This window comes from Zalophus californianus, chromosome 3 (genome assembly GCF_009762305.2).
Source record: "Zalophus californianus isolate mZalCal1 chromosome 3, mZalCal1.pri.v2, whole genome shotgun sequence".
NCBI classification, from domain to species: Eukaryota; Metazoa; Chordata; class Mammalia; order Carnivora; family Otariidae; genus Zalophus; species Zalophus californianus.
In genome coordinates this window covers 65,436,615-65,456,408 of record NC_045597.1, presented here as the reverse complement: position 1 = coordinate 65,456,408, position 19,794 = coordinate 65,436,615, and the positions used below count along the sequence as shown (strand labels likewise).

General features: G+C 37.8%; 1 protein-coding gene and 1 long non-coding RNA gene across 3 annotated transcripts in view; one reads left to right on the top strand and one right to left on the bottom strand.

Annotated features, from left to right (window-relative positions):
- The window catches only part of LOC113921008, a 35,704-nt gene extending 30,697 nt beyond the window's left edge, over positions 1–5,007 (bottom strand). The window contains exon 1 of the long non-coding RNA XR_003519469.1: positions 4,929–5,007. This is a non-coding gene — a long non-coding RNA (uncharacterized LOC113921008). The remainder of the gene's footprint in view (positions 1–4,928) is intronic.
- Positions 5,008–5,136: 129 nt separating this feature from the next.
- Positions 5,137–13,742, top strand: LOC113920434 (regulatory factor X associated protein). 2 transcript variants are annotated; one of them, XM_027590683.2, is made up of 3 exons: positions 5,137–5,886; positions 10,252–10,359; positions 12,266–13,742. In XM_027590683.2, exons 1-3 carry the CDS (start codon positions 5,404–5,406, stop codon positions 12,374–12,376), a joined length of 702 nt encoding a protein of 233 aa, XP_027446484.2. In that variant the 5' UTR covers positions 5,137–5,403; the 3' UTR covers positions 12,377–13,742. The 2 variants fall into 2 exon arrangements, with proteins under 2 accessions (XP_027446484.2, XP_035582604.1); XM_035726711.1 differs by lacking the exon at positions 10,252–10,359 and having other exon boundaries at positions 12,266–12,394.
- Positions 13,743–19,794: the final 6,052 nt, after the last annotated feature.

The window sequence follows — 19,794 nt, the reverse complement described above, 5'->3', positions numbered from 1 at the left end:
AAACATAACATGTATTTTTTCCCTTTTTTGATGGGAATTGTGTAAGACAGAATTTACCAGAATGCTGTGATTTTAGGCATAAACCTAGCGATACTACCAACAGTAATTACATCAACAGGTGAAATGCATGTTTCATGGATCATATGATTGTGACTCTTTCCCCAGTTCCCTATTATATATCATGTGTCCTTTCAAATCACCTCAGATTCCCTTGATGAAGCTGTCATGCTAAGACTTATTCCAAAATAGAGCTTAAGGCCACCAGATTGAGGTGTCTCAGAACAAACATTACTTCATACATGTGCTACCAGAGTTAGCCTCTTTAGTCTGTAATTAGAATGTTTGTTTTGTCTAAAAATTATCTACTAGAATGGACTTTTGATAAAGTAACCTACCCATACTTCTGAAGATCTCTCATCTCTGGAAAAAGTAATGTTGCTATAAACTGATGGGGTGTAATGCCTTATTTCAGTTAATCTTAAAAAATCCAAATTAGAAAAACAACTGAGTTGTATAATTTAAATTAAATCATGAAACCTCCAGGAGTTTTTTATATCCTCCCCATCTCCACACATAGCTCAAGAAGGATGAGAAGATAGCCTGTTTCTCAATGGAACCCAGACTTTTACTGCCATAGCATATGGGTCCAGTTGCTAGCTCTACGTTCATATAGATCAAGTCCTGCCTCTCATTGTTCTTCCAGTCACACAATTTGCATGACACCAAACTTATCTGAATTACTTAGAAATAATTTTAAAAATATTTCCCTGCTTATGTTCAAATGAGGACTCAGCTTGGTAGTGTATCTGATAACATCACAAGTGTTATGAGTACATATCACAGGGGATAGAGGAACTCTCATTGTTGTAAAGGAACCAGAGAAGGTCATCTGGTAGATATTTCCCTACTGTTCTGTATTTTATTAATATTTAGGTAATACATTTGGTGACATTTATGTTAGACTAGATTCAAGGATGATTTGGAGTATGAAAGATCAAATACATAGGTATTTAACCTCTGAATAAAGTCAAAACGTCAGGCACTAATATCCAGGAATATTTCCTCCCTTAAAGGTTCTCTACTCTTACACTGATAATGTTATTATCAAAGTATTATGTACCCAGCAACTCTCCGAAATCATCTTTCAAAGGAGGTTATCTTCTGGCTCTCCTAAACAAAATGCAAACAATATAACTGGAAGTCTAAGCATAGTCTGTTTTTTGCTATAGTCATGCATTATGTATGGACTGGTGGGTGCAGAAATACAAATATGGGCTCATTTTTATTTTCTTACTATGCCTTTTACCTTTCTGGAAGTAAAGGATAAATTATTTTTTAAAAAACTCATTAAATAAAAAACTAACATAAAATATAACATGAAATATAGATTGTCATGAACAAATTTCTCATCTCATGATGACTCGTGTCATCAACAGAGTTCTCCTTGGGAAGAAAGAAGATACTAATGTGGAATGGGGGAAGGCAAGAAAGACTACTGGGGGTAGTATCTGAATTGGAGTTATCAGTAATCAGCATGAATTCATGATTAGATATAGATATATACATACAAATATACACATATTTGGATTGTTTCCCTGTATCTCTATCTGCTAAAAGTGCCTAGGAACAAGGAGCACATCTAGCACCCAGATCTTGGTGTCTAGATATCATTCCCTATGAAAAGGAACCAGAGATCCTAAGAGAAAGGAGAAATGGACTGGAGCTGGGAAGGTACAAGACAGGTCTGGAATATCTTCTTGTGCCACAGAGCAAGGGAGTGCTCTAAAGGATATAGGAGGCAGCTTGAAGGACTACTACCAGCCAAATCTAGGAAGTCCAGCCAAATCCAAAACAATTTGAGCAGCAACATCAATAAGGTAAGTAAGAGATTGCAATCCATTCAAGAAAACATTAGGGGCGCCTGGATGGCTCAGTCATTAAGCGTCTGCCCTCTGCTCAGGTCATTATCCCAGGGTCCTGGGATTGAGCCCCACATCGGGCTCCCTGCTCCACAGGGAAGCCTGCTTCTCCCTCTCCTACTCCCCCTGCTTGTGTTCCCTCTCTCACTATGTCTCTCTCTGTCAAATAAATAAATAAAATCTTAAAAAAAATAAAATAAACATTAATTCACGAGTCCATACTGATAGTATATAAACAATAAATATATAAAGTAAAAGGGAAGGCTTTTCCTTACAGTAAAATGCCAACTCGTAAATACAGAGAAAGTGGTAGAGTTGAAAATGATCATTTTGTAATGATCATAATATTCAATCAATACCACAAACATGATATATAGTACAGTTAAGTACTTATTTTCCTCTGAAATAATAAAATAAAATCCAAGACCTAAAGATTTATTTCCATACAAGTCTTCTTAGATAAAAATGAGGGTTATAATTGCTTTTAAGATCACTCTAATATGCTGTAATAACAATGATAAAGTTCTCTTCTGGTGAAAATTCGTACTCTGTGAACACCAAGTTTCATAGTTTGAAAGAACACTTAGGGTGACTGAAAAAAGGAAATTAGAATGGTTCTTTTTCTAAGTTCCCAACACACAGCATATATTACTTCTCAGGAAAGCATAAAACTGTTGTCTGAAAGCAAGAAAAGAAGAAAAAATAAGCTAGAGAAGGCGAACTAGTCTACAGAGTTTGAAATAGAGGAAAACAGATGTGGAACTCTGGTTCTAGGTGTAAAATAATTTATTTAAATTACAAATCACATAAAAATTAACCATACATCATTTTCTCTTATTTCGTTTTTATTTAAATTCTAGGTGGCTAACAAATAGGGTAATATTGGTTTCAGGTGTAAAATCTGGTGATTCATCACTTACATACAACACCCAGTGCTCATCACAAGTGCCCTCCTTAATACCCATCACCATATATCATTTTCTTAAGCAAAGGAAGAAGCCTAAGTCAGAATTAAATTACATTAACGTTGAAAAATGGAATATTAAAGCAGTACTACAGGTGTCAATTGGTCCCTGTTGGCCTATATCCATACGTTGTATGCTTACCATGGGTGGGCTTCATGATATGTAAATTCTCTCTCAATAAAATTAAAAAAAAAAAACCTTGTTGTCATTTATTGAATACCATAATAGGAATTTGTACTAGGATTTAAATAGCACTGCCCTCAGTGATATGCTGGTAAACTTTTAAAAAAGAGTTAACTGATAGAAAAAACGCTTAGCACATGATTTACAAATAATGATAAAAATCACAAGGCTCTTTATTGTAAATTCCATACACCCACACTTCAGTGTGACTTGCTACTTGCAAAATCCACTGTCAGTTTTTATAATTATTTCACCAACAGCAGTGTCATGAATTCAAACTATAAATAAATGCTTGATTTTTATCCAAATCAGTAAAGAAGTTACTCACATTACTGACAATGTAGTTCTGGCATGAATGTTGGCTGATATTTTTGTTTATATTGATGAGTAAGACAAAAGTGAAACAATGAAGATGTATGCCAGGACTTCACTTGTTCTTCAATGATGTAAGCAGCTACTTTGCTGAAATCATGATAGTTTTCATATACTGAAAGAATATTTCCTCAATTTTGGGAAGCTATTGACAATGTGACAGCCACAGATCAAACATTTTAGGTTTAATTTTCATTAACACTTTTACTATCACTTTAAGTCTGAAGACAAATGACAATAAATCAAGCTCTGCTTTGTTTCATTTGACAGTTTCCATACTGTAAATACTCTCACCATGGCTAGTTTCAAGCAACCAATGTGACATCACCGAATGCAGAGTTGAGAAGAGATGTGCAGTATCACATCAAGATCTCCATAGTATTTCCACATACAGATACAATAGACATAAATATTCTTATAAGCGTGGCTAATAGTAAAACATTGGAAAACAATTAGAAAGTGATGAGTTTTGAGGTTTTTAACTTTTGTTTTTAAAATAATTTAATTGTTGATATAATTTAATTTTTAATAATGAAAGTGTTTAACCTCCAGCTCATTAAACTCCTGATATTTTAACAACTGGCTCTCATCAACCTGGTCCAGCACACCACTGACTGCCCCTTTCACCACTGAGAAAGCCAAAGCTCAGACAGGCTGTCACTAACTAGGCCTGGTCACACGGGACAGTGCCACCCAGGTCTGTCGAATTTCAAACTTTCTCCCATCCACTGTGCCTCTCTTTGAAATGTAGTTGGCGATCTACTCACACATCAACACCCAAACACCTTAATGTGAGTGGATTTATCATTGGCTGGACAGTCATTGCTTTCCTTAGCAACAGGTGGAATGCAAAACCCGACTAGGCAAGGGAGGCGGGAATATACGGAAAGAGCACAACTCCTTGACAGTTTCGTTCAAGACCTGGCAGGATCGGTTCCCCCATGAGATTCGGTTAAGATTTAGCAACCAGCAACCGTGCAACAACTGGTAAAAATGATAGATCATTTATTGTTTTCTTTTTTCTGTTTGTCATTCATTGTTGCTCTTCACACATTGTCACTGTATTTAATGAAAACGTTGTTAAAGACTTACCTCAGCGGTCATAGCAAAGGACAAATATTAAAAATCAAATAAATAAGTTTCCAGGAGAGAAAGACAAATTTATCAACAAATCACTTAGCTCTCAACACAAATAGAACTTTGGCCCAAGTCTGGCCCACTCCTTCTCCAGCATATTATTTTCAAATACGCCGCCTCTGCCGTTCCTGACTGCTAACTAGCGGTCCCAGGCTGTGACATCACCACATCCCAGCGTCACACCTCCCACTTCAGGCAGTTAGGGACAAAATATTATGATAATTAGCGTCCGAACGACACAAGTCACAAAATCGCTCAGGAACAATCCTAATTTACGCTGTGGAGTTCCAGTTCACAAGTGTTTTGAAACGTTTTAAACACAGTAGGTTCCAGCAAAAAAGCGCCGTCTTACCGAGCGCCCCGGCCGCTTCACCTTCACACACACACAGCCTCCGCAGCGGCGGCGGCGCCAGCGAAGCGCTACGCCTCCCGCCAGCGGCAGAGCCGCGCTTGCGCAGTCAGTTCCTCCGCTGGCGGCTCGGCCCCGCCCTTCAGAGACGCCGAGTTCCCCGAAAGGCACCCGGCGTGGAAACGCTCGCGCGCAGGCGCAGTCGCGCTGCCTTCGCGGAGCTGGAAGGTTTTTTTTCCTGTCGCGGGTCCTGGGTCTTTGGTTTGCGAAGTGCCGTTGGGCCCTGCAGGTGCTGAAGGGCTGGGGTCGTGGACCCCCATAAGGTGTCAGCAGCACGGAGGTGCAGGGTGTTGTCGAGGGTGTGGGGCCGGGAGCTGCCAGCGGCGCCCTCCGCCCCGGGGCCCCCGCCCCTGCTCTGGGCCAGGCCCCGGCTCCAGCCCCCGTCCCGGCCCCGGGCTCGCAGTTTACTCTGCTGGTGATGCACCCCTGCGGAGGGCAGGACGACTCTGCGGCCGAGGGCGTCCTGAGGCCGACTCCGGCCCTGGGGGACGGCGCCGGTGCAGGCAAGCCCATTAGGTACCTGTGCGAAGTGGCGGGGGCTGGCGAGGAGGAGGCAGGAGAGGACGAAGCCGACCTGCTGGACACTTCCGACGCCCCAGGGGGAGGCGAGAGCACCGCTAGTTTGGAGGATCTGGAGGACGAGGAGACCCACTCTGGGGGCGAGGGTGGCAGCGGGGGAGCCCGGAGACGGGGCAGCGGCGGGGGCAGCATGAGCAAGACCTGCACCTTCGAGGGCTGCAGCGAGACCACGAGCCAGGTGGCCAAGCAGCGGAAACCTTGGATGTGCAAGAAACACCGCAACAAGATGTACAAGGACAAGTACAAAAAGAAGAAAAGTGACCAGGCCCTGAACTGCAGTGGGTCCGCCCAGCCTGGCAGCGCGGGAAACGTCAGACTGGAGGTATCAGACCTTAGCTGGGGTCTTGGGGAGTGGGAGGTGGTTAGAAGAAACTCCACTCTTACTGCGAACCGTATGGGCCAGGTTGCTGGGGCTGGACTTGTGGTTGAGAGTGAGTGCTTGTCCTGAATTAAAGTTTATAAACACGTGTGCAAAGCCTTAACAGTTCTGTTGCATCCTTGTGATGGATGAATAAATGTCAGTGGAAATGATGTGATATACATCAGCAGATCTGTCATTTCAAAGATCTGGGATATGGGCTGGAAGGACAGATAGTAGGTGATTGAGCTGGTTCATCGCCAAAGGAGGAGGCAAAGAGACTTAGGAACCTACATGAAATTGTAATTTGGAGAAGGTAATCTCTTCCTGATTTCATTACCCTATCCACAGCATACTGTTATCAGTACCCCTATTCTTAGTAAGCTGTTCTTAGTACCCTATGCTTAGTACAGTGTTCTTAGTGTCCTGTTCTTGGTTAATCTTATTTACTCTGTCAGTAATTCTATTCTCAGTAGCCTCATACTTAATAGACCTGTTCTCAGTACTCTCATGCTTAGTACCCTGTACTTTTAATACCTTGTTCTCAGTATACCTGTTCTTAGTACCCTGTTCTCACTAGCCCGTTTCTTAGTGCCCCTAGAAAAGAAAATGGAATAATAATGGGGTGTAAGTCTCAGGAAGATTTTTGCAATGTTTGATTTGAACTGGGTTGAAGGTTAAAGCCAGTGCTTTGGTGTTGGACTTCTGTCTACAAATCCTAATTCCAAATCCAAATCATTTGCTGGCTGTGTGGCCCTGAACAGGTTATTAAACTCTTAAGCTCAGCTTCTTCATCTGTAAAATGGCTATTAAAATGGTACCTGCTTCATAATGTTGCAGTGAATATGTGAGATATTCCATATTGAGTGTTCACACAGTGTGTAGCAGATAGTAAAAGTCAGGAAATCTTAGCCACTATTGTCATTATTAGTGGTATACTTTGAAGTTGTTATAGATAAGCAGATGTTTCATCCTGTGTGCTTTCCTCCTTTTAATAAAAGCTATAATCCCGCAGTACATTTTCATTGAAAAATTGAATCTTGTTAAAAATGATCCAGAAAATTTTTTAAACCGAAAGCTATCCTAGTATGTATTCTAAAACTCTTTAAATTTCTTAGTTTTTGCTGGACTTGAACAGCTGCCTCATTGCTAAAATTTTAGACTTTGGAATTGTTACAAATGTGATGTTCTTAATATTTTTAAAATTTATAGTCATCAGCATGTCACAATTCACACTGATTAGGGTCTGCTTTTATCCCACGGAGTCTTAATCTGTTTAGGGTAAAAGGACTTAACTGAGAATCTGATAAAACCTAATGAACCCTTTTCCCAGAAAAATACACATAGGTAGGTAGGTATTTAATTTTGCGTACACATTATAGAGTTCAGGACCCCTGTGGATCTTAGGTTTAAAACCTGTATTCACATCCTTGTAAAATACATTTTATCAAATCTTGAATTACAAGTAATTATGGAAATAAGCATCTCACTTATTACAGAATGAAAGTTAGTAAGGGTCATTGTTCTCTGTACATTCCAAATTCACATCAGAATTCTTCACAGAGGGAGAATATACTTCTTTTCAAGAAAATAAGTACTTTATCTATAGCTACCTTCTTTTAACTGTCCAGTTTTGCATCTACAGTTTGAGGAACATGTATAAAAGGCAAATAGATACTGAATTAAGTCTCCCCTTCCCCCTCCCACAGAAAGGATTTTCCTATTCTAAAATAATTTGCTTATTCTAAAATAATTTGCATGACTTTTTTAGGAAAGAGAAGTAACTGCTATAAGCAAAAATTAATACCCTCCTATACCATTTGTCTTATGTTATGGGACACTTGACCAGTTCTGAGGAGATTTCCAGAGCTGTCTTTGTCGAACTGAGTGTAAAGAAAATAACCAGCAGTTACCATCGGGATATAATAAGGGCCAACTGTATAATATTACTTTAGTAGTGGAGAGGAGGATAGATCATTATAGGCTGAGATACTCTGGAAAGGTTTTGCAGAGAAAATATAACTCAGTATATGCCAGAAAGGGTGGCTAATAGTTTAAGCTTAATCAGCTAAGTTTCTTATATGCCAGGCACTGTGCTAAGCTGTAAATGGAGTCTCACACCCTTCAGCAATGCTACATAGATGCTATATTTTACATGCATGGAAACTAAGGCACAGAGAGGTTCAGTAACTTGGCCTAGGTCATACAGCCAGCAAGTATTCAAACCCAGGCAATCTGATTTTAGAGCCTTCACTCTCTCCCCATATTATACTGCTTCCTTAAAATTTTGGTAGATAAAAGAGAAACACATCTTAGTAAAGAAAAGGAAGTGGGAATACAGAAGACACTTTTGGGAAGAAGCAAGGGGACGATTCTAACTAAAGCAGAATATTTAAGTGGAAAATTCATGGAAAATAAATTCGGAAAGAGAATTTGTAGCCGGTTTCTGTATGGTATTGAATGCCAAGCTATAGGATTTGGGTTTGGAGTCTTCAAACGAAGTTCCTAATTAGGAAGTAACAGGGGCTGTACTCTAAGGCCTGTAGATTTAGAGATTCTTTAGGAGATCATTATAGTAGGACTGATAAGTGGTGATAGGGGTTTTCTGTAGTGTGAAAAGCAAGATTAGAAATTAAGGTATTTAAAATCATTTACATAAATCAAGTTAAATAAGGAACAAATGTATATGACATTTAGTCCATGCACCAAAAAATATGCTATAGGAGAGACACATAAAGGAACTAGGGATAAAAGAATAGACTTATGGGAGTAATCATTATCCTTAAATATCTAAAAGGCTATCATTTGGAAGAAGCAGTAGGTTTATTTTGCATAGTTCTATGTAACGAGGACTTTTAAGTAAAAATCACAAGAGATATATATTTCAGCTCAGTCAAAACAAAAGCTTACCTAAATGTTGGATTTATTTAAAACTAAACGGGATGCCTCAAAAGTTGGTAAACTCCTTAGGGCAAAAGGTGTTGAAAATTTTTGAAAAGGGAATCCCCAAATTGTAGAAGTTTGGACTAGCTGACTCAAGGTTATTTCTACTACAAGTTTCTGTGATTTTGTGACATTAACATTGTGAATCTGCATAGTGCTTTATTTGGGGTTGTGAGAATATAGGGTACCCTGCCATCAAGTCAGTTTTGTGATTCCATTTCTTGTGCAAATAAAAATGAAACTGCCACACATAGTTAATCCTATGGGGAGAGAGGAAGAAATTATTTTTGTTTCCTTTGGGTATCAGAATGCTCTTTTTAGAGTTTTGTTTGTTTTTGTTTTTACATTTCGCAGTCTAAAATGTTTAGGGATTGAACATTTTTGTCACATTGGGCTGATAAACTTCCCATAATGAAAGAGAGAAAGTGGATATTCTAAGAGAACTCAGAGGCCAGGAGAGAGAGGTCGAGAGAAGAAAACAGCTTCAGTAACCATCTAAATGAAGAGCAAAGAGAGAAGAGTCAATTTATATATGACATGGCTTTATGGTAAAACATTTATAGTTTTATATTTGCTTAGTCAGCATTTTTGGATGTGATCAGTATTGTATCGTGGTTTTGTAAGAGTCAGAATATCTCAGTTAACTACAGTATTTAGTTATGCCAGGAAAATTGCGAATACTTAAGATTCTGTCAAGGAATCGGAGATCCGTATTTGGCAGTTAGGGCTGCTGAGTTTGTTTGGGTAAGGATGTCTCAGAGCATGGTTTTCATTTTAGGATGGTGGTAGGAGATTATTTATACCAGTGCTTTCCAGTCTTTTCAAAACCAGTTTGTCATTTTCTTCCTAGTGACTTCCAAATTTTGAAAACTTTGTCTATCAGTTGCTTCTTTAATATTTTACTGTCTACCCCCCTGTTTAATTGTTGCTGTTAACTGGACAAAAAACTATCAAAGTGTCTCTAGCAATATGTAAATTGCCTTTGAGTTTATGTCTTCCATCCAAAGGCAAGCAAACTTTGTTTTGGCCTGGAAAACTTCATCTAAAGAGAATGTTCAATTTCCACTTGGCATTTTTTGTAATATTGAAAATAGCTCCCAAGTAACTCTTTTCTCCTCCCACCTCTGCCTCACTATTGATTTTGAGAACTTCAAAAGACTGGAGATCTGAGGTTGGAAACTGTGGAGGGAGAGGGAGTGAGGAGTGTTCTATAAAATTAACTGCCAACATTTTATCTATGGGGGATTTTCCTAAAGTTTCACAGGGACTGGGCAAGAAGGAAGAGAAGCTGAGGACCCATTCATTACATCATTGAAAGCATACAATAACAGATTATTATATTATGTTAATTGTTAACCCTGTTTGCATTTTTATCATTTATCCCAGGAAAGTACAGATAATATACTCTCCATTGTTAAACAAAGAACAGGAACCTTTGGGGATCGTCCTGCAAGACCTACTCTTTTAGAACAAGTGTTAAATCAAAAAAGACTAGTAAGTATCTGTAAAGTACTTACAAATTTATTATCAGAAGTTGTTAAAATTATTTAGATTTTTGAGATTTTAGAATTTGCTCAGCTGGTCATCTGTTCCTCTGCCGGTACGCACTGGAATCTCATAATGCTGTCCCAAGACAAACCTTTATTCCTGACTAAACCTTGAATATCTGAATTCTGTGGTTTATGGAAAAATGCGTTAGTGATACGGAAGTAGAATGACACCAACATTTAATAAGGATCTCTATTCTAAATTTGCTAGAAGGCATCAGAATTCAATCAGAAAAGGAGAGATTTTTCAATAAATATGGAAATAATTGGGTAATAATTTTAAGACAAAAAGAATTTATCATGTCACTATACATCAAACTAAATTCCTGATAAAGATGTTTAAAATTAAAATTAAAAAAATAGAATTGAGACTTAAAAATCTTTTTCTAGCTTAAATAGAATTACAAAGAAATGAATACTGTAGTCAAAAATGGTGGTAAAAATGCAAACTTCAAACTAACATATAGGAAAAATATTTGCAACCCATATAAGACACTAATAGTTAATGTGGTTGACATTTTTAGTTTACAAAATAGTCATATAAATTGATGAGGAAAAAATGTTGGCTTCAAGTACATTGCAAAAAATATAAACAGGAATAAAACCAGAAATGCTACCATTAAATGATGTGAAAAGGTATTCAACATCAGTAAAAATCACAATAAACAATACAACAAATGAAAATTATTTAAAAGACATCACAGTGATGTTGGGGGTTTCATGAAATGGGCACTCTCATTCTGTTGGTGGTATCGTATATGTATCAGACTTCTAGAAAGCGGTTGGGCAGTGGTATCAGGAGTCTCTAAAATGGTCATCCCTTCAGCTCAGCAGGAAATAAACCCTATATATGGATAAAGTTAAGCATAAAGATGTTGCCAGAACTCTAATTATCACAAATAGTAAAATAGTAGTTAAAACAACCTAAATGTTCAAGTTTTATAATAGCTGAGTAATTATTGTGCATTCACTTAATAGAATATTGGTACATCTTTACAAATAATTTTTTATTTAAGTATAGTTGACAATAAATGTTTTAAACAAATAACTAGAAAATGTACTGTGCTCTAATGTTAAGTTTTAAAATCAGTGTTTAATGATAGTATTTCCACCTTGCTTGGTTTATCTTTTTTAATTTTGGGGGACCAAAGTTTTTTTTTTTCCCTCATCAATTTATAGAAGTATTTTATTAAAGTAAAAGCATATTAACTATAGTCTGTTACATTTGTTATATGACTGTATTTAGAAATGGTAGGTGTACAAAACTATTTTTTTTAGATCAGTCATATTCTGTCTTTTCTGAAATTTTTGTAATGTGCTAATACTATTTTTATTAATACCTGTATACACACACACACACACACACACACACACACATTCTTTTTAATTTCTTCAGAAAGACTTAATAGGCTAGTGGGAGAAATTGAATCCTTACATGGATTTCCAAACTGGCATCCAACTGCTATTTTCACATGTGGCCCCCGTTTCATATCCTTGTTTTTCTTGCTGTAATCCTGGGCCAGTGCTATTCTAGGCTGTTTGCCCTTATGAGATAGTATATATGCTGGCATAACATAAAGCATTTCCTTTGTGTACAAAGTCACCGATAAGATTAGCTTCACCCATTACTTTAGGTTTTAGTATTTTGATGTATGACATCAGATTTTATTATTACTAGTTTGCACTTTAACACACTGCATCAGGTGCAAGTGTAATTCAATTCAGGCACGTTTTGTTTTGTAAGCGTATTGTGCCTTGTATAGAGACATATCAGAGTAATTTTATAGCATGAAGACAATCTAATCCCATAAGAATAATGTTAATAAATATATTTTTTCTTTTTTCTTTTCAAGTCATTACTAAGAAGTCCAGAAGTGGTGCAATTTTTACAGAAACAGCAACAACTATTAAATCAGCAAGTTTTGGAGCAAAGACAGCAGCAGTTTCCAGGAACATCAGTGTGAAGGAATTTATCAAGACGATCCACATGTTTTTTATTTTGTTATAGAAGATGGACATATTTTTATAATAAAGATAAATGGGGTTAGATATGCCAGTAAAACATAAACAGTCATTTTCCTGTAAATGTATGTGTGCATTTGGGGGTAACTAAGTATTGCACTTTGTGCATCTAATCCTTTCAGATTACTATGAATTTGAAGAAACAGCTTACCTTTCCAAAATAACATTTAATTACAATTGTTTTTTTAAACAAAGTATTCCTCTTCAGTCATCGTTACTGAAGGTAATGAAGCAGTTACTTTCTGTGGAAGTCACAAAGTTAATAGATATTAATTTTTGATCATTTAGTTTAGTGGTTCTTATCAAGGGGCAGTCAGAAATGGATGAACATGTTTTTGGTTGTCACAGTGATCTTGAAAAATCCTGGTTTTTAGTGAGTGGGTCAGGAATCCTAAATGTTCTACAGTGTCTGGAATGGCCTTTCACAACTAATAATTATTTCACCCACAGTGTTAATAATCCTCCTCTTAAGAAACACTGACAGTTGTGATGCCACTTGTGATGGTAAAATGTAGTTGGGGCACCTAAAATTGGGTTCTTGAAATAACTTTTTCTTTACAGTTAAGACTGGAGCTGTCAAAGAGGTAAGCGAATTTTAAATGTATAAGGAAAATGATCATTGTTAATTATCTGTGAAATTAGGATGTGCGTTTCTTCTCAGAGATGTGCTGGTAAAACCTAGGAAAGGGGTTAACTAAGTACACTGGAATGAAAGCATCTCCTAAAGTTGGCCTCTCATTTCATGTTACCTATTAGTGTTCTCTCTTTTAAAGCAGACTTGTGTGTTGAACTTGTGTACAGTATAGATGTATCTCATTCCACCAGTGTCAGGACAAAAACGATTTTTTAATATGAATTTCCTTTTCAAAAAGAGATTCTGAAAGTAAGAATAACACTCCAGCATTTTGTCAATGTTTTTAAAAATTGAGCCAATTTAAGATCGTGTTATTCCTAAAATAATGTTCAAAGAATGATAGGTAATCTGGATGGGTACTTTTTTCTTGTATTGTCTCCTAGGAAAACTTTTAAAAGGCAAACCTTCCAATAAGAGTAACAAATCAAATGTCAAGAGAGTATTTCCAATGTTAGATAATAAATTTATGTCTCTTAAATGTAACTGTGCAAAAATGTGTTCATTTCTTGGGTTTTAAGCCCTGAAATATATATCAAGTTAAACTTAGTCAAGGCTGTTCTAAGAAGTACTTAAGGAGAGAAAGAATCTTTTCATCTTTTATGTGTGTTTTGTACCTGTGTATCTGTGCAAAACCACAGATTTTACCAAAATTATTCATTAAAGTCCAGTTGTAGACCTTTCAGTTGTCTGATTCACTTATTCTGTTTAGTTTTTTCATTCTGGATGCAAAGGAATTCATTTACACTTGTTATTAACTATTAGTTCTCTTACTCATGGTGTTGGAGCTTTATTGAATTCCTACAGTATAATTTTTATAGTGGAAAAAAAAATCAGGGGCGCTGGGGTGGCTCAGTCAGGTAAGCATCTGCCTTCAGCTCAAGTCATGATCTCAGGGTCCTGGGATCAAGTTGCACATTGGGCTCGCTGCTCAGTGGGGAGTCTGCATCTCCTTCTGCATGGTTAGCCTTGGGAGGGGGCAGAGTCCAGGAGGAGACATGAGGATGCTTCTGGGGTTTTGGTATTACTCTTCTTGTCCTATATGCTGGGTATGCATGTGTATTCTCTTAATGAAAGTTCAGCAAGCTAAACATTTTATACATCATATACATGTGATTTTTACATTTTTCCGTATTTTGTATGTCAATTTTTTTTTTTTTTTTGAGACTATGTCGGCTGCCCTTGCAGCTCATTGAGACCACGTGAGTAAGTTAATGGCCAGTAGGGTAGAAGCAAAAATGATGTGTGCAACTTCCAGCTAGTGCCCTCTAAAAGGAAGCAGGCAGCCCACTTTCCCCCTCCCTCTATCTTGCTCCTTAGAATGTGGACCAAGCAGCAGATCACCTGTAAGCCAAATGTGGGTAATTCACTGAGGATGAGGGAACAAGAGAGAAGGAAGCTGTGTCCTTGGATAGCCTCAAGGAGCAGAGCTACCATCCTAGCTGGAAACCGACCACCTGCAAGAGAAATGGAATATCCTGTGTCTGCCATGATCATTATGATGTCTTCGTTACATGCAGCCAAACTATAGCCTAAATAATACTGCAGGTGAAACTATATCCTAAATAATACTGCCGAATGGCATTAAAGATTTGGCATACTGGAAGCCAGGACTCTCTAATTCTGCATTCTGCAGTTACGTGACACTATTTCGTGGGGCTCAACCAGCCGTCATAGTAGGAAAGATGTATTGCAGGCTTGATCTCGGGTTCATTTAGTGGAAGAAGAGGACGGTATTAGGATGCTTTTGAGAGAGTGCTTTCAGTAACAGAGTTCAGGCTGAGCAGAGGAGAAACGAGGCCAACAAGGAATGGGGTTTTCTATGAGATTGCCAACCAAGTGTCAGAAGAATGAGCAAGCACGAGATATTTAAGCTAGGAAACTAGCAGTACTCATCACAATGGGTTAGCGATGGCCCCAATGTTATTACACTCCGTAATAACATATGTTTCAGTAAATCAAGCTCTTTGAAATCTTATAAGACCATTCCCAGGCTTCTACTTGAGTGTGATTCAGAGGGGTGGGTAAACAAGCCTCCAGGATTTAATGACAGAAACATCACTCCAGGAGGGCTCACTTCAGGGAGAAACCCAGAGGGATTTACTTCAGCTCTTCAGCTCATCAGCTCATCAGCTCTAGAGTATTGCAAAAACTTGCTAAAAAGTGATAACAAAAGAAAGAAAACTAAAAAATAGATCTTTTGCTTCCAAAGTAGTTAATCCAAACTACTGTGGAGAAAAAGAAGACGACCAACCAGATGGTTCTCAAAAGAACAGTCAATGGCAATATTGGCCAAAAATTATAAATGGTCTATAGTCAAAGACTTAATTATGAATAGGCAAATGCGAAAGTTTCTAACAATCTTACCAAAAATTATATATAAAGATATACACACATACAAGCTTGTATACAAAACTGGGAGTTGCTTCCATAAGGCAAAATTGGGGCACTGATGATGTAGAGTAGCAGAATGGGGGCGGGGTTCAGTGGTTAGGAGACCATTGTTTATCAAATAATCCTTTGTACTGACTGAATTTTTACTAGTGCATGGATAAGTTTTTCAAAAATGTTTTTATTGCAAACTGAAATCTTGTTACAAATTAAGAAGAGTACTCTGTTTATGCTTTTTTTCTTTGCTTTCTATTTCAGTTTACAGGAAGAAATGTTTTTACTAATAAATCTTCATTTCTATATATATAGTGCAGTTTCCCCCTGGAGTTTCCTACCATCCATTCTGAGGCCCACATGTAAACTTCCCTCCCAGAGGTGCATGAAGAAATAGATTATAATCTAAAGACAGCATGACAGAATGATTTTCTAGCGTTTTATAATTTTCTAGCATTTTATAATTTTCAAAAAACAATTCCGGCCAGCAGTTTATAATTTTCTAGCATTTTATAATTTTCAAAAACAATTCCAGCTACTTACCCTTCTGACAATCCCCTAGAGTATGCACAACAGTTATTTTGTAGATGTAGAAGCAAGCTTACAGAGGTTGTCACTTGCCCAAGACTGCACAATTAGCTGTATTCAAAACCAGGACTTCTGACTCTAAGTTACTTACTGCACACTGTTGTAAGTCGTGTGAGCCGTGTACGTAATCATGGCAAGGCCAGTGCAGTTTTAATATGGACTTCACATTTGACAGTAGATGCACTATCATAAATAAATAAAGCCTTTGTACACTAAGGAATGTGTTTAAAAAAGACAAATATTACTTACACCCTAATTATATTACTTTAGAAAGTACTTCCATGTGCTAATTCATTTGAACCTCAAAAATGGTAAGTATTGTCCCTGTTTTTGGATGAGGAAAGAAACTCAGGAGAAGTGACTTGTAAAACAGGTCTAACTGTTGGATGCAGAGCCAAGACTTGAATTAATTCTTGTCTCCAAAAATGATGCTCTGCCCACAGTAGAATGTTGTTGCTAAAGTAGGAGCTAACACTTCTAAGTGCCTGGTTTCAAACACAGTAGGCACTTCAATATATGCTAATTTTTTTCAAGTTTCTGTATGCACACATATAATTTTATATAAATACATCAATGCCATCATATTGTGTATACTGAGGATTTCTGGTTTAGGTTCTCCCTTTTGTTTCATTTTTTGGCTTCCCACCCTCAGTCTTCCACGTACTGCCCACCTTCCAGTATGTCAACAACCTAGCATGTATTCTTCCTTATGTTTTGTAAATCTTAAACACATAGGCACACATATAGCAGCTGTCAATTACATAAAAATGTGGGCATATTTACATGTCAGCATATTACTTTTTTATGCTCCAGTACTGTGTAGATCGAAGTCCCCCCAAGTCACTTCTATAGCTCTGATTCATTCTTTTAGATGGCTCTAGGGCATCTCATGATAGGAATGTGTCATCACATTCAATCATTCCACTGTTGATGGCATTCACTTGGTGTCCAGTTTTCGGCCACTATGAACAATGCCACCTCCCTGTAGTGTATCCTTATGTATTGGTAGGTACTGGTGGTTCAGTGGTCTTGGAATAGATTCTCATAATTGTTGGGTGGAGGGAAATATATAGATATGTGTTTTCTTTAGATGTATTTCTTTCCCCCAAAAAAAGCTCTAGCACTGCAAATGTCTACTAGCAACAAGGGAGAATTTCTTTCCCTCCTATCTTTGCCAACAGCAATTACTGTTCTTTGTTAACTCTTCCTTGATAGATAGGTACTGCTAATTGTTACATTTATTAACATTTCTCTGAATAGTGGAAAATTTGAGTACCTCTTCATACATGCTTGTTCATTATTTAGATTTGTTCTTCTGTGAATCAACTAGTCATATATTTAGGCTCCCCTTTTCTACTCAATGTGCAAAAGTCTGGTGAATATTATAAAAATTAACCCTGTCTTGGGTGCCTGGGTGGCTCAGCCGTTAAGCGGCTGCCTTCGGCTCAGGTCATGATCCCAGGGTCCTGGGATTGAGCCCCACATTGGGCTCCCTGCTCAGCAGGGAGCCTGCTTCTCCCTCTCCCACTCCCCCTGTTTGTGTTCCCTCTCTTGCTGTGTCTCCCTCTGTCAAACAAATAAATAAAATCTTTTGAAAAAAACCTGTAATTTTTTCAAAAGATTTTTTTTGAGAGAGAGAGAGAGTGCACGAGTGGGGCAGGGGAGGAGCAGAGGGAAAGGAAGCAGCACACTCTTTGCTGAGCAGGAAGCCCAATGCTTCCCAAATCTAAAATTTGCCAATTTACTTCTTTTGTGGTACTTTGCCATACAAGGTTTTAGTTTTTGCATATTTTAACATATCTGATACTTCTTTTGTGGCTTTTGGGTTTCCAGGGTTGGTTTAAAAGATCCAATTTGGGATTTCAAATGATTGTTGATTTATAATTTCCTGTTTCTTTTTCTAGAATTAGAAAACATAATTAGTACAGGTATTGTCAAACTGTCCTAAGTTCTTTTGTGTAATTGACATGGAAAATTTAGTATTCTTTTCTCATTGTGACTCCTTCGGCTCATTTTCTTTAGCTATGAAAATGAATATTATAATCATAACAGATACTGTTGAATGACACATACATTCACCTGTTTTCAGATAGCAATTTATTAAAAAAAAAGATAGTGATTTATTTTAAAATGGGCTGAACTGCCCCACTATAGAAAAAGATCTGATTAAAATGCTGCTTTTATTAAGTTTTAAAGTTAACAAATGTTTTTAAAACTATCTTAGTGAAGATATTTGAACTGTTTAGTAATTAGATGAGTTAATCTCATCTCCTCAGGACACGGACTACTTTCCCCTATTATCCTAACATTTATTACTTACCCTCCAAATAATCATTTGTATTATTCTAAAGCATTAGAGATTAATGGTTTTTTGCTATTGTATACTGCAGCAAAATAAACAAATCTTCCCTCTTCATAGCTTTAGCCTAGTGATATAGAAACGCATACAGCCTTTCTTAAGATGTGAAAAACAACCAGAAGAGAAGTTATGACTAGTGAGATTTTGTTTTCCTCTCTTATAATTGCACCTTGTATCATTTACAGTCCTCAGATTGGAGACCACAGTCAGCACTAATAAGATTTTATATCAATTGCCTTTGAAGATCTAATAACAAACAGGATATATTAATAGTATTATATTAATTAATATTAAGCATTTCCCAAAAATGTATTACTACTTATTATAATTATATAAAAATACACGTACATACCTGAACTTCCCCATCATGTTGATTAGGATCATCTGTGGGGGGATTGTAACTGGAACAGCATCATTTCCTTCAGAAAGTGAGGGAATCGGAGTCTTACAGAAATCAGTATTTTTCTAAGATCATCAAAAGTTGTCTGCTACTATGAAAACGCAGGTTTGTTTTTAGCAGGGTAGTGCTCAGAGACCGTTTTTTTCCAGGCTCCTATTATACTTACAAAGCTGGCCTTTTCTTTCTAAAAGAGACTTCATGGGGGGGGGGGGGGGGTGCCTGGGTGGCTCAGACAGTTAAGTGACCTACTCTCGGTTTCAGTTCAGATCATGATCTCAGGGTCATGAGATCCAGCCGGTGTCCGGCTCTGCGCTCAGCATGGAGTCGGCTTGAGATTCTTCGGCCTCCTTCTCCCTCTCCCTCTGCTCCTCCCCTTGCTCACACTCCCGCTCTCCAAATAATTTTTTTTTTTTAAATAAAATAAGGGGCACCTGGGCGGCTCAGTCAGTTAAGCGTCTGCCTTCGGCTCAGTTCATGATCCTGGAGTCTTAGGATCGAGTCCCACACATCGGGCTCTCTGCTCAACAGGCAGTCTGCTTCTCCCTCTGACCTTCCCCCATCTCATGCTTTCTCTCTCTCTCTCTCAAATAAATAAATAAAATCTTTAAAAAATAAAATAAAATAGACTTCATGGCATGAACACCCTTTGTGCTAGTGAGTGGACCCCTGCGTCCAGGAAAGTGAGAAAAAGCCAAGCATTCCTCTCATATGGAGGTACCCTTTTCTCTTCCTTACAACTGAAACGATGTGTTACTATGTTTCCTGGGTCTTTTCTATTTCTCCTTCACACCAGTGAACAGCAGCAGTTGAAATTGTCCTATACTCACTAGCCCCAGACATTTGCTGCCTGTAAATAGGGCATAAAGTCCATCCAATATCTTATTTCTCGAACACTTTCGGCTTTGTCTGTAATTGGGCAATGACTACAGTCCCTGCCCAGGACGGGCATTGCCTATTCTAAACCAGTACGAGAACTTAAAACTGAGACACAGGGAGC

Coding starts and splice junctions, on each gene's coding strand:
- LOC113920434 (XM_027590683.2), top strand. CDS start 5,404: ATGCACCCCTGCGGAGGGCAGGACGACTCTGCGGCCGAGGGCGTCCTG. Junction 5,887..10,251: donor CGGGAAACGTCAGACTGGAG/GTATCAGACCTT, acceptor CATTTATCCCAG/GAAAGTACAGATAATATACT. Junction 10,360..12,265: donor TGTTAAATCAAAAAAGACTA/GTAAGTATCTGT, acceptor TTTCTTTTCAAG/TCATTACTAAGAAGTCCAGA.